Here is a 14,745-nt window from a genome sequence, read left to right as displayed (position 1 = left end):
CAGTTTAAGTCTGACAAAATGCATGATACTGTCAGATGATAAAATTACACTACTGGAATGAGTCCGTATCACTTACATTCTCCCCACGTAGAGGAAAAACTATAACAATAAGCAGTTTCTATCTCTTGGGGAAACCCCAGACCCATTTAACACATTCCTCTCCAACAAGTCCCCTCAAAATTAAAATATCTTTGAATTCTTTCTACTCCACCCACAAAATACATAAAATTCAAAGACGATGCTTTCCAAGTTTTAGGAAACAATTAGGCATGGGTCCGCTGTCTTCTGTCTACATCCAAATCCTCGAAGGAGATTCCCGGCCTCTTTCCCTCACGAACCTTAGCACCACCAGCTGGCTGTCCAGCGGGTCCTGCCCAGGAGCATTAGTGTGAAGGGGGCCGGCGCCCAGGGCAAACCTTGTCTTAGCGGCTGCAGGCACCTGGGAGACTCGTCTGACAGGTTGGGCCTGGGCCTCGCGGTACTGCCTCATCCCTTGATTCCTCCGGGCTGCAGGCACCCCAGGAACCACCGGGCCCAGCTAAGGCGTACGCCCAGGCTGCCTCCCGCCCCCAGGCCCGACCCCCTCCTCCCCGCCCGGCCCCGCCTCGGCCTCCCGTGCTCCCGCCAGCAGGGAGAGTCCGTACCTGCCGGACCCGGTGCAAGGCATCCACAAAGCCCTCGGCCTTCATTCCCACGGGAGCGCTCTGCCCCTGCACCAGTTCCGCCATTACCAACCCCAACCCCACCGCCGCCGCCACGGCCGCTCGGCTCCCCCGTCCGGCCTCCCGCTCCGCTTGGGGACCCGTAGCCGGAAAGGGAAAGTCGCTCCACTTCCGGCGGAAGGGAAGAAGGGACGCTCGACACAAGAGGGGCTGCGTCTGCGGGGCGGGGTCAAGGCACGTGACCGCATTCGGGCCCGAAGCGGGGGGCGGGGCCGTGGACCCTAGACGCTGCACTCGCTCCCGAAGCCGCTGTTCAATCCTGAGGTACTGGTGGCTATCCGTCTCTTCGCAGCATGGTTCAGGACCAGCGATGATGTGACAGACCTATGAGACTCGCCCCGAGGTGTCTGGCTGTCGGGCGTTTGGAATTTCAAGAATGACGTGGTTCTGTGCAAACAGCTCTCAGCACTTATGTTTAACTACAAGTCTAACTCTGGCCCCCCATTCAGAAATAGCCATTGGCTTGGTAGATAGGGACAGAGAGAACTAGCACTGTCATGGCCCACAGGAAGGCGTGGAAGGCAAGGGACAGCATCACAAAATGTTAATGTCCCACGTACACAGGGTGTCCCGCTCCGTGTGCTTGCATGAGTTCTTGCATCAGTTTGCACGAGAATGAGTTAATGCCGTTTCTCCCTGGGGGTGCCTGCTGACGGGACTCAGAAAGGACGCTCCCCCACACCCACCCTCCCCATACCCCATGGAAAGCCAGTATAGTTTCCTCTTATACATTCCCTTGCGAACTCTGGAACTCGGGGTGGGGTTGGGGGTGGGGGGAGACAGGAAATACCACAAGACCATCATTGCTTCCGTGCTTGCTGAATCAAAACCATATTTCAAGAGGGTTTCTCGGAATGCTTAAGCAACTTTTTTTCCATGGTAGTGACTAGGTACAGATTTTCAAAACAAAGGAAGAAATCTTAGTGCTGGAACATAGTTGAGTGTTTGAGGTGAATCTGCTTAGTTTATAAATGAGAAAAACAAAAGTTTTCTGGATACGTGTTGTTAGTGCCAAGTTGAAATTGGGTTCCCACCTGTGGATTAAGATGATTACCCTCAGGTTTAATATTTCCCAAGCTCTGTGGTGCCAAGGAGTTAAGTTTTAATGGAGAGCCATGTTATCTAGTATTTTATGTCTCTATTGAAGTTATGAAGAAAGATGAGCTCTAAGGGAAATGTAGAAATAATATCCAGTATGATTTCTCTTGATCCCTTGCCTCAGCAAGCTGGGAGAGCTTTGAGTTTTGGAAAGAAGGATGAGAAATAGCTGACCAACAGTCAAAGAATTGATGATTTGTTAATAACTTCATTACTAGCATGTGGATTCCTTTAGAAGGCAAAATTGAGAATTATATTTACCTGAATCCCTAGAGTTTGGTGTGTATTTAGGAAACTTCTTTTGAAATGAATAATACCAAATTGGAATTATTCCTGGATTATGGCAAAATCAGATATTTTGACAAAATTCCAAAATTTTCAAAATTCTGAAGTTTCACCCTATGTAGGAAAAAACAGTTGACTTTGTTGTTGTTGTTGAAGGGCTGTTGCAAGGCAGAACCATGCTAACACATCTATTTTTTTTTTGCCAAGTTTGGGTGTGTTGAGTGTTTTCACTTTGCTATGCTTGTGAAAATTAAGAATATGACATCAACCTTCACAAACAGAGATGATTCTACTGATCCAATATCAGTGATTCTTATGTTTTGACTATTTTTGTACCTCTAAAGTGAGTATGTTGATTCATCCATATTCTCATTGGCTCTCCCTGTGATTATAAAGAGTGGAAAGAAGATTATGGACTCAAGTATAAGGCACATTCCAAGATCTGGTCCAAAGACCACAAATGCCTAAGTCAAAAGACAGGGTTCTGTTACCCACGTTTTTACTGGTTGAGTAACTTTGGGCAAGTCACTTATCTCAGGGGACAGAGAAGAGAATGATGGCCCAGACTGGGTCAGGTTCACTGTTACATGTTCTACTAATACCCTGGACATACTCATCATAGCACTTATAACAATTGCTTTTAATTGGTTGTGTAATTGTTTGTTTATTGTCTGCCTTTTGCAATAGAATAAAACTATGCGACAAGGACAGTAGTTTGCTTTGTTTTAAGAGTATGGCATCAATCATAATAAACAGGATTTTTTTTTTAAATCTAGCTTTCTTTCTGCAGCACCTAGCAAAATGCCTGGCTCTTAATACATGTGCAGTTAATAAATGAGAATAATTTCCAAAAATAAATGGATAGGGAAAGATTCTCAGAGGTAGTAAATGCATGTAGTATGGTTGTGACTAAATTTGCTTATGAGACTGTCACCCAAGTAAGCCATTCAGCCCTGGAATTCAGATATAACATTACTGATGGTATTGAAATTCTTCCTCCTTAGATACTACCAACTACAATCCACACTGAAATGAAATGTATCAGTAAGGAGAATATAGGTTATGCTACAAAAACAAATAACCTCAAAATCTCAGTGACTGCTTCTGATCAACCAAGATGGCAGTGTAACATGCCTGTGCCAGTTTGAAAGGATGTTTGTGCCCTAGAAAAGTCATGTTTTAATCCTAATCCCATTTTGTAAAGGCAACTGTTTCTTCTAATCCCTATTTAGTATTGTATGTTTGTAATTAGATCATCTCCCTGGAGATGTGATTTAATCAAGAGTGGTTGTTAGCTGGATTAGCTGGAGGCATGTCTCCACCCACTTGGGTGGGTCTTGATTAGTTTACTAGAATCCTATGAAAGAGGAAACATTTTGGAGAAAGCCAGAGATTCAGAGAAAGCAGAGCAGAACGACATAGCTACGAAAAGCAGAGTCCACCAGCCAGTGACTTTTGTAGATAAAGAAGGAAAATGCCTCCTGGGGAGTTTCATAAAACAGGAAGACAGGAGAGGAAGCTAACAGATGACACCGTGTTCACCCCATGCCCCTCCAGATGAGAGAGAAATCCTGAACCTCATTAGCCTCGAACCGAGGAATTGTTCCCTGGATGCCTTTGATTGGACAATTCTATAGACTTGTTTTAATTGGGACATTTTCTCAGCCTTAGAACTTTAAACTAGCAACTTACTAAATTCTTCCTTTTAAATGCTATTCCGTTTCTGGTATATTGCATTCCAGCAGCTAGCGAACTAGAACAATGCCTAAGATGGTTTGAATGGATTATTTGAACAGCTAGCAAAAACTGTCAGAACCATGTTCCTCAAAACTCCTGGAAAAGGTTGAAGTGTTGAGAAACTAGATGAGTGCCAAATCAAGAAAACACAGCTTTAAAAACACTAGGAGAAGCTCATGGCACCATTGCCCAGCCCCACCCCCATGGCCTCCCTGAAGTCTCCCACTGTGTGTCCCTGACCCTGTTCCAGAGGTGCAGAGTAATCCCTATCTGCATTTTGGGGATATAATGAAAATTAGAGTGGAGATGAATGAAAAAACAATAGAGAAAGTGATTGACACCAAAAGTCAGTTCTATGGAAAGATCAGTAAAATCCACAAACTTTTAGTGAAACTAATAAGGAAAAAAAAAGAGGATGAAAATAATTGAAATCTGAAATGAAAGAGGAAAGTCCTACCTACAAAAAGAAAAAAGGATCATAAGAGGATACTATGAATAAGTGCATGCCAAGAAATTAAATAACCTGGATGAAATGGAAAATTCCTAGAAACACGCAAATTATCTATAGGACTCAAGCAGAAATGGAGGACTTCAGTAGACAAATAACAGGTAAAGAGATTGAATCAATAATTTAAAAACCTCACAGCAAAAAAAAGAAAAAAGCCCAGGATCAGATGGTTTCACTGGTGAATTTTACCAAACATTCCAAGAAGAATAAACACCAAACCTATTCAAATTCTTCCCAAAAAATTAAAGAGGAAGAAATACTTCCTGGCTCATTCTATGAGGCCAACACCACTCTAATAGCGAAGTCAGATAAGATACCACAAGAAAATAAAATTATAGATCAAAATTCCTTTTGAATTAAGATTCAAAAACTTCAACAAAATATTAGGAAATAAAATTCAATGACATATTAAAAGAATTATACAGCATCATCATATGGAATTTATCCAAGTTATGCAAAAGTGGTGCGCATAAGAAAACCAGTTAATGTAATACACTGCATTAATAAAACAAAGGGACAAAAACTCCACGTCATCTCAATTAATGAATAAAAGACATTTGACAAAACACAGCACCCTTCTTGAAAATATCATCTGGAAAACTAAACGATAAACGGTGTATATGAAAAAACCTATAGCTAACATCATATTCAAAGGTAAAAGACGAAAGCTTTCCTTCTAAGATCAGGAAGAAGCCAAGGATGTTTACTGTTACCCTGTTATTCAACATGATATTGGAAGTTCTACCTAGAGCAATTAGGCAAGAAAAAGAAATAAGAGACATCCAAATTAGAAAGGAAGAAGTAAAACTTTCTCTATTTGCAGATGACGTCATCCTATATATAGAATCCTAAAAAATCCACAACAAAACTGGTGAGAACATTCAGCAAAGTGGCAGGATACAAGCTCAACATGCAAAAATTAGCAGTGTACTAATTTTTCTTTCAAATTGTTCATCACTATACACTAGTGATGAACAATCTGAAAAGGAAATCAAGAAGAAAAATCCATTTACATTAGCAGCTAAAAGAGTCAAATACTAAGAATTTTCTTAACCAAGTTGTAGAGGACCTGTACATGGAAAACCACAAAACGCTGCTAAAAGACATCAAAGAAGACCTAAATAAATGGAAGAAAGTTCCATGTTCATGGATTGGAAGACAGCACATTGTTAAAATGTCTATTCTACCCAAAACAACTCACGGTTTCATTATAAATTGAATCCCAATAAAAATTCACAGCTGTCTTTGGAGAAATGGAAAAGCCAATAATCAAGTTTATATGCAACAATAAATAGTCCCAAATAGAAAAAAACATCTTGAAAAAGAACCACAAAATTGGACCAGTCACACTTGCTGTTTTAAAACATTTTACAATGCTACAGTTATCAAAATAGCATGATATCAGCACAAGAACAGACATATAGACCAATGGAAATGACTTGAGCATTCAGAAATAAACCCTCACCCATGGCTGTTGAATTTTTTTTCTGAAATATAATATATATACAAAAAAGCAATAAATTTCCAAGTACATTTTAACAGATGGTTATAGAGCAGATTTTAAAGTTTGGTATGGATTACAGTTTCATTATTTTTCATTTTTGCTTCTAGCTGCTCCAAGACACTGGAGACCAAAAAAAAAAAGGCAATACAATGATTCAGTAGTCATACTCATTTGTTAAATCCTATCATCATCTCTGTTATACTACTCTTTTTTCCTTTGTTGTGAAAAATAACATATATGTGAAACAAATTTCAAAGTACATCACAACAATTAGTAGTAGAATAGATTTCGTAGTTTGGTATGGGTTACAATTCCACAATTTTAGTTTTTTTACTTCTAGCTGCTCTAAGGTACTGAAGACTAAGAGAAATATCAATTTAATGATTCAGCACTCAAACTCATTTGTTAAACCCTGCCTTCTCTGTATAACTCCACTATCACCTCTAATCTTTCTTCCTTTCTTCAGGGGTATGCGCTAGTTTAAAAGGATGTATGTGCCCTACAAAAGCCATGTTTTAATCCTAATCCCATTTTGTAAAGGCAGCCATTTCTTCTAATCCCTATTCAGTACTGTATGTTTGAAACTTTAATTAGATTATCTCCCTGGAGGTGTTGGACTCAATCAAGAGTGGTTGTTAAACAGAATTAGGTGGAGATGTGTCTCCACCCATTCTAGGTGGGTTGTGATAACTTTACTGGAATCCTATAAAAGAGGAAATTTTGGAGAAAGTAAGAGATTCTGAGAGAGCAGAGAATGACATAGCCACAAGAAGCAGAGAGTCCACCAGCCAGTGACCTTTGGAGTTGAAGAAGGAAAACGCCTCCCAGGGAACTTCATGAAACAGGAAGCCAGGAGAGAAAGTTAGCAGATGATGCTGTGTTTACCACATGCCTTTCCACTTGAGAGAGAAACCCTGAACTTCATCGGCCTTCTTGGACCAAGATATCTTTCCCTGGATGTCTTAGATTGGACATTTCTATAGACTTGCTTTAATTAGGACATTTCCATGACCTAAAAACTGTTAACTTGCAACTTATTAAATTATCCTTTTTAAAAGCCTTCCACTTCTGGTATATTGCATTCCAGCAGCTAGCAAACTAGAACAGATTTTGGTACCAGAGAAGTGAGTGCTGCTGCAGTTTGCAAATACCAAACATGCTGGAATGGCTTTTTTACATGGATAAGGGGAAGACTTTGGATGAGTTGTGAGAAGCTTGATAGGGAAGCTTTGAAGACACAGTTGGTAGAAATGTGGACTCTAAGGACACTTCTGATAAGTCCTTAGAAAGAAATGAGGCATATGTTATTGAAAACTGGAACGAAGGCAATCCTTGTTTCAAAATAGCAAATAATCTGGCAAAATTGACTAGTGGTTTTGGCTGGAAGGCAAATTTTTAAAAGCCATGAACTTGGATATTTAGCAGAAGAGATCTCTAAATTAAATGTGGAAAGTGCAGCCTGGTTTCTCCTCACAGCTTATAGTGAAATGCTACAGGAGAGAGATAAGCTGAGAACTGAACTCTTGGGTACAAAGAAACTAGAAATTGATGTTCTGGAAAATCCCGGGCTTCCAGGAAGGGAGACCGCAAAGAATAGTGCTCCATATGAGGATTTGGCCAAATGTGGAACCAGTAGCCAGGATTGGACCTGGAGTTATCCAGGAAGGATTTGTGGAAACTCCTTATGTCTGATGGGCATGATCCGAGGCTATTGCATAGAAAGCCAATGAGAGTGTTGCAGGATCTGTATAAAGAGAATCACTGCCAGTCAGGTCTGAGAAGGACAGAGAAGGGACATATTGGAAGAAAAATAACTTCAGAAGCAAAACCCTGGAGGCTGGGGTCTGAAGTCAAGAAATTTCAGGCCAGGAGAGCAGACCCACCCAAGCATGTGGAGAGGGTGAGTTTGCCCTGAAGGCAAAGGATGGGCCTTGCACTTCATTAAGGTGAAAGAGTCATGCCACCTCAGGCCTTGGAGAGGGTGAAGCACGTTCCTTGGGGGTTGGGGAGAGCCTGGCTGCCACCACATGGAGGAGTTCAGTGTGTGCCCCGGAGATGGTAGAGAGCCCGGGTGCAGCCCCAATGCTTGGAGAAGGTGGAGCCGAGAAAAAGGTGGTCACCCCAATGGCCCCTAAGGTTACATTTGGAGAGAGCCAAACCACTACATAGGCCCTTGGAAAGGGTGGGAAATCCGCTTTCTAAAACCTTGAAGATAAATGACTTTTAGACTTCAAAATCTAATGGAGTTTGCCCTGCAGGTATGATGAAACTACTTGGGTCTGGTGAACCCTGTTTTCCTTCCTCCCTATGGAAATGGGTATTTGTATCTTGTGACTATTCCTCTTTTGTATGTTGGCAGCAAATAACGTGTCTTGAATTTTTACAGGTCCAGAGACAGAGGATAATTTTCCCCTAGAACAGACTATGCCTGTAACTAACTTTGATAGGAGTTTGTTCTGTTTCTAACTTTGTGTTTCATTTGTATTGCTACTGAAATGGCTTAACGATTTCCACTATTGTGATGGAATTAATGTATTTTGTATATGGGAAAAATATGTCTTTTTTTAGGGTCCAGAGGGTGGAATGTGCCAGTTTAAAAGGATGTATGTGCCCTACAAAAGCCATGTTTTAATTCGGACCCCATTTTGTAAAGGCAGCCATTTCTTCTAATCCCTATCAGTACTGTATGTTTGAAACTTTAATTAGATTATCTCTCTGGAGATGTGACTCAATCAAGAGTGGTTGTTAAACAGAATTAGGTAGTGATGTGTCTCCACCCATTCTAGGTGGGTCGTGATAACTTTACTGGAATCCTATAAAAGAGGAAATTTTGGAGAAAGTAAGAGATTCTGAGAGAGCAAAGGATGACATAGCCACAAGAAGCAGAGAGTCCACCAGCCAGCAAACTTTGGAGAAATGCCTCCCAGGAGCTTCATGAAACAGGAAGCCAGGAGAGAAAGCTACCAGATGACATCGTGTTTGCCATGTGCCTTTCCACTTGAGAGAGAAACCCTGAACTTCATCAGCCTTCTTGAACCAAGGTATCTTTCCCTGGATGCCTTAGATTGGACATTTCTATTGACTTGCTTTAATTGGGACATTTCCATGGCCTAAAAACTGTTAACTTGCAACTTATTAAATTCCCTTTTTTAAAAGCCTTCCGTTTCTGGTATATTGCATTCCGGCAGCTAGTTAACTAGAACAGGGTATTTGGGCTATGCCTGTTCTAACTTTTTATGTTGGAAGGGGTTATTGATAATATGGGATAGAGGATGGAACTAGTTTATGTTCTGGAGAGGCTGGCCTGTCTGCATTTCAGGACTTATTTGGTCTAGGGACATGTCTGGAGGTTGTATGTTTTTGGAAAGGTATCCTAGTGCATGGAAACTTTGTAAAATCTTTTATAATGCCCTAGGTATTTTTTAGGATTGGCAGGAATGGTTTTGGTTGAGGTTTGGCAAGTTATGATAGGTAGCAATATCTAACTGAAGCTTGCATAACAATGACCTCCAAAGAAGCCTCTCAACTCTGTTTGAAATATAGCCATTTCTTTCTTTTCTTTTTTTGCATGGGCAGGCACCGGAAAATGAACCTGGGTCTCTGGCATGGCAGGCAAGAACTCTGCCTGCTGAGCCACCTTGTCCCGTCCAGCCATTCATTTTTAATAAAATATTTTTATTGAAAAATCTTTGCACACATACAGTCCATACAAAGTGCAGTCAGTGGCTCACAATGTCATTGCATAGTTGTGTATTCATCACCAGGATCATTTTAGAACATTTGCATCACTCCAGAAAAAGAAAAAAGAAGAAACTCATACATCTCATACCCATTACCCCTCCCTCTCATCAACCACCAGTATTTTAATCTATGCAATATTTTACCCTTAATCCCTCCCCTATTATTTATTTACTTTTTATCCTTATTTTTTTTTTTTTTACTTATCTGTCCATACCGTGGATAAAGGAGCATCAGACACAAGGTTTTCACAGTCACACAGTCACATTGTAAAAGCTATGTAGTTATACAATCATCTTCAAGAATCAAGGCTACTGAACACAACTCAACAGTTTCAGGTACTTCCCTCCAACCAGTCTTGTGCACCATAATCTAAGAAGGGATAACTATGTATAAGAATAACCTCCAGGATAACCTTTCAACTCTGAAAATCTCTCAGCCATTGAAGCTTTATTTTGTCTCACTTCTCTCTTCCATCTTTTGGTCAAGAAGTCTTTCTCAATCCCATGATGCTGGGTCTGGGCTCATCCAAGGAGTTCTGTTCCACATTGACTCTGGGAGTCATGTCCCATGTAGTGGTGTGTGTGGGGTGGGGGGGGTAAGGGTAGTGAGTTTACCTGCTGAGTTGGCTTAGAGAGAGAGGTATGGCCATTGATTTTTTTAAAACTTTTTAATTGTATAGTATAATGTATATACAGAGCAAAGAAATAAAAAAGCAATAGTTTACAAAGCACTCTTCAACAAGTAGTTACAGGACAGATCCCAGAGTTTGTCATGGGCTACGATTTGATCCTCTCAGATTTTTCCTTCTAGCTGCTCCAGAATATAGAAGGCTAGAAGGCTTTAATATTTTTTTATCATCACAATACATTTTTTTTCTTTCTTTTTGTGAAAAATAATCTATACAAAAAAGCAATAAATTTCAAAGCTTAGCACCACAATTAGTTGTAGAACATATTTTAGAATTTGACATGGGTTGCAATTTCACAATTTTAGGTTTTTATTTCTAGCTGCTCTAAGATATTAGAGACTAAAAGAGATATCAATTTAATGATTCAGCATTCATATTCATTTGTTGAATCCTATCTTCACTGTATAACTCCGCCATCACCTTTGATCTTTCCATCTCTCTCTTTACAGGTGTTTGGGTTATGATCATTCTAATGTTTTCATACTGGAAAGGTCTGTCTCTAATATGGTGTATTAGTTAGGGTTCTCTAGAGAAACAGAATCAACAGGGAACACTTGCAAATATAAAATTTATGAAAGTGTCTCACGTGACCGTAGGAATGCAGAGTCCAAAATCCACAGGGCAGGCTGCGAAGCCGACGACTCCAATGGACTGGATGAACTCCACAGGAGAGGCTCACCAGCCAAAGCAGGAATGCAACCTGTCTCCTCTGAGTCCTCCTTAAAAGGCTTCCCATGATTGGGTTTAGCATCACTAATTGCAGAAGACACTCCCCTTTGGCTGATTACAAATGGAATCAGCTGTGGATGTAGCTGACGTGATCATGACCTAATCCTATGAAATGTCCTCATTGCAACAGACAGGCCAGCGCTTGCCCAATCAGATGAACAGGTACCACAACTTGGCCAAGTTGACACCTGTCCCTAACCATGACATATGGTGTAGGGAGATGAAACTAGCTGATGTTCTGGAGAGGCTGGGCCCTGTAGGCTTCAGGACTTATCTGGACCAGAGACCCCTCTGGAAGTTGTAGGTTTCTGGAAAGTTACGCTAGTACATAGAATCCTTGTGGAATCTTGTACATTGCCCTAGGTGTTCTTTAGGATGGCTGGAGTGGTCCTGGTTGGGGGTTGGTAGATTATGATAGGTAGCAAGTTCTAACTGAAGCTTGTGTAAGAGCAACCTCCAGAGTAGCCTCTCAACTCTATTTGAACTCTCTCTGCTATTGATACTTTTTTAGTTTCACTTCTTTCCCCCTCTTAGGATGGAATTGCTGATCCCACAGATGGCCATTGATTTTTGATAAGGCTGTCAAGTCCACACAATGGGGAAAAAATAGTCTCTTCCACAAATGCTTGGAATGCTGGATATCCATATACAAAAGAATGAAGGTGGACCCCTACCTCACACTATATAGAACAATTAACTCAAATGGACCAAAGGTTAAAATGTAAGAACTAAAACTATAATACTTCTAGAAGAAAATATAGGAAAGCATCTTCAGGACCTTGTGTTAGGCAATGGTTTCTTAGAGTTTATCCCCCAAGCACAGCAACAAAAGACAAATAGATAAATGGGATTTCATCAAAATCAAAATTTTTGTGCTTTAAAGGACTTCATCATGAAGGACAACCTACAGAATGGGAGAAAATATTTGGAAATCCAATATCTGAAAGAGGTTTAATTTACAGAAGTGATAAAGAAATCCTACAGCTAAACAGAAAAACAACAGACCAGTTAAAAACTGGACAAAAGATTTGAAGAGACGTTTCTCCAAAGAAGATACCAAATGGCTGATAAGCACATGAAAAAATGCTTAACACCATTAGCTATTAGGGAAATGCAAACCAAAACCATGATGAGATACCATTTCACACCACTAGAATGGCTACTTTAAAAAAAGAACAACAGAAAAGAACAAGTGTTGGAGAGGCTTTGGAAAATAGGAATATGCATTCATTGTTGCGGGAATGTAAAATGATGCAGCTGTTTCTCAGAAAGTTAATTTAAAAATTACCATATAACTGGTCAATTCCATTTCTAGGTATATATCCAAAAGTATTGAAAACAGGGACTTGAACAGATTATTTGCACACTGATGTTCATAGTGGAATTATTCACAATTGCCAACAAAATGGAAGCAAACCAAGTGTTCATCAATACACAAATGGATAAACATGTGCTTTTTATATAAAATGAAATATTATTTAGCCCCAAAAGGAATGAAGTTCTGATACATGAAACAGCATGGATGTTCCTTCAAGATATGTCAAGTGAAATAAGGCACACACCAAAGGGCAAATATTGTAAGATCTCATCAATATGAAAGAATTAAAATAAGTAAATTCATAGAGTTAGAAGTTACAACACAAGTTACCAGGGGCTAGAAGTGGGGATAGGGAATGGGAAGTTAATGCTGGCAAATGTTTCTATTTGGGGTGATGGAAAAGTTTTAGTAATGGATAGTATGATGGTAGCATAACTTATGAGTGTAATAACACCACTAAATTATATATTGAATGCAGTTAAAAAGGGGTAATTTTAGAGTATATAATATTACTAGAATAAAGTAAGAAAACATAGGACACAGCACAAACTGACAACACAAACTATGGACTATAGTTAATAGGATAATTTTTAAAACATTGTTTCACCAATTGTAGGAAAGGTGCTATACTAAATCAGAGTTTTAATGATAGGGAAAACTGCATGTGTAAAAGGGATATATGGGAACTTTATTTTCTGCATGATATATCTGTAAACCTACAACTTCTCTATTTAAATAAAAACAGAAAAATCTCAGTGGCTTACAATAACAAAGGTTATTTCTCACTCCTGTTATATGAACTCTCTTCACGCTTCAACCAAGGTTGATAGAGCAGCCTCTCTCTGAAACATAAAGGTCCTTAAAGCTTCTGCCTGGAAAGGATAATGGCACTACTCACATTTCACTGGCCAAAGCAGGCTAGACCACATCGCTGAGAAATATAGTCCTCCAGAGAGAAACAGCAAATGTTTTTGAAGAACATTATGATTTTCCAAGAAATCAAGAGAAAATTCTATGTATGGGGAATGTTGTATGGTAGACCCTCACCCTAAAAATATAAAATAATTGTTTCTAGTATTCATTATCTACCCTAAAGATCCTTGGAATCTGGTCATTTGTAATTTGGGGAAGCCTTGCCTTCTCATACTAGGATCTGTAACTGTTTGTGTATCTGAGGTTATAACAGCTTATAGTGGTCTTTGTGAATGCGTTATTCTCCATTCAGAAATAGTCACAGGCCCCTAGACTAGTCCTTTTCCAATGTCGAAGGTTTACCAGAATTTCGAGTACAGACTAAAGAGCATAGAAATATATTTTTAAAAAGGAGAGTTATTAAGAGTTACCAGCATTGATCAAGGAATAAAGATTCTCCTTGGAGCAATGTTAAGTAATCTGATCATTAAAGAGGTGTTCTTTATCTTGCCATAAGAGTAATTAATTAGAATCTACCTTTAATATATAGACATTAAATATATTAATATATAATATATCTTATCATACAGTCTATAAAATATATAATATATAGATATTAAATATATAGATATATTTATATCCCTGGTTTCAGTCTTGCACTTCTATCACCCTACTCTTTATATAGTATAAAATCTTTCTGGAAAAAGAGTATTTGGAAAATAGACTTTCTGTGATCATACTTGTCCAAAAGGATCTTTATTATGCCCTCTCACTTGATTAACTGTTTAGTTAGTTTTGGAACTCTGGATTGTAAATAATTCTCCTTTAGAACTTTTAAGACACCATTCATCATCTTATGGCATCCATTATTTTTAAAACAGCTACAATGAGGTAAATTTGATATACAATAAGTTGTGTATATTTAAGCTGTATAATTTGATATCACTTTACATATGAATATACCTGTGAAATCATCAGTACCATCAGGTAATGAACCTATCTGCCATCCCCAAAGTTTCCTCATGCTCCCTTGTATTGTCCCCGTTCTGCCCCTCCCCAGATCCCAGCCTCCCATCCTCATGCTCTCCCCAGGTAACCCCTGATCTGCTTTCTGTCACTATAGATTTGTTTGTGTTTTCTAGAATTTTATGTAAATGGAAGCATGCAGTATGTACTCTTTCTGTCTGGGTTTTCTTTGAGATTCATACATGTTGTGGCATGTATTGATAGTGTGTTCTTTTTTGTTACTGAGTGGGATACCATTGTATGGGTGTACCACAGTCCACTTGTCCATTTGTGTGCTGATGGGTTTTGGAATGTTCGAGTCTTTGACTATTACAAATAATGCTGCTATAAATATCAGTGTACAATTCTTTGTATGGATATGTGTAATTATTTCTCTTGGATAAATACCTAGGAGGGAATGGCTGGGTCATATGGTGATAAATGTCAGTGTACATTTAACTTTTTAAGGAACTGCAAACTTGCCTCCAAAGTGGTTGT

At 39.4% G+C, this 14,745-nt stretch overlaps 1 protein-coding gene across 3 annotated transcripts in view; it reads right to left on the bottom strand.

Moving 5' to 3' along the window:
• FUBP3 (far upstream element binding protein 3) overlaps positions 1-816 on the bottom strand; it is a 55,624-nt gene extending 54,808 nt beyond the window's left edge. For all 3 annotated transcript variants that reach the window (XM_077147124.1, XM_077147131.1, XM_077147129.1), the window contains exon 1: positions 645-816. In XM_077147124.1, the coding sequence (XP_077003239.1) occupies positions 645-728 (84 nt within the window). In that variant the 5' untranslated portion in view covers positions 729-816. The remainder of the gene's footprint in view (positions 1-644) is intronic.
• Positions 817-14,745: the final 13,929 nt, after the last annotated feature.

This window comes from Tamandua tetradactyla, chromosome 2 (assembly GCF_023851605.1).
Source record: "Tamandua tetradactyla isolate mTamTet1 chromosome 2, mTamTet1.pri, whole genome shotgun sequence".
Lineage (NCBI taxonomy): Eukaryota > Metazoa > Chordata > Mammalia > Pilosa > Myrmecophagidae > Tamandua > Tamandua tetradactyla.
This window is presented reverse-complemented; position numbering and strand designations above follow the sequence as displayed.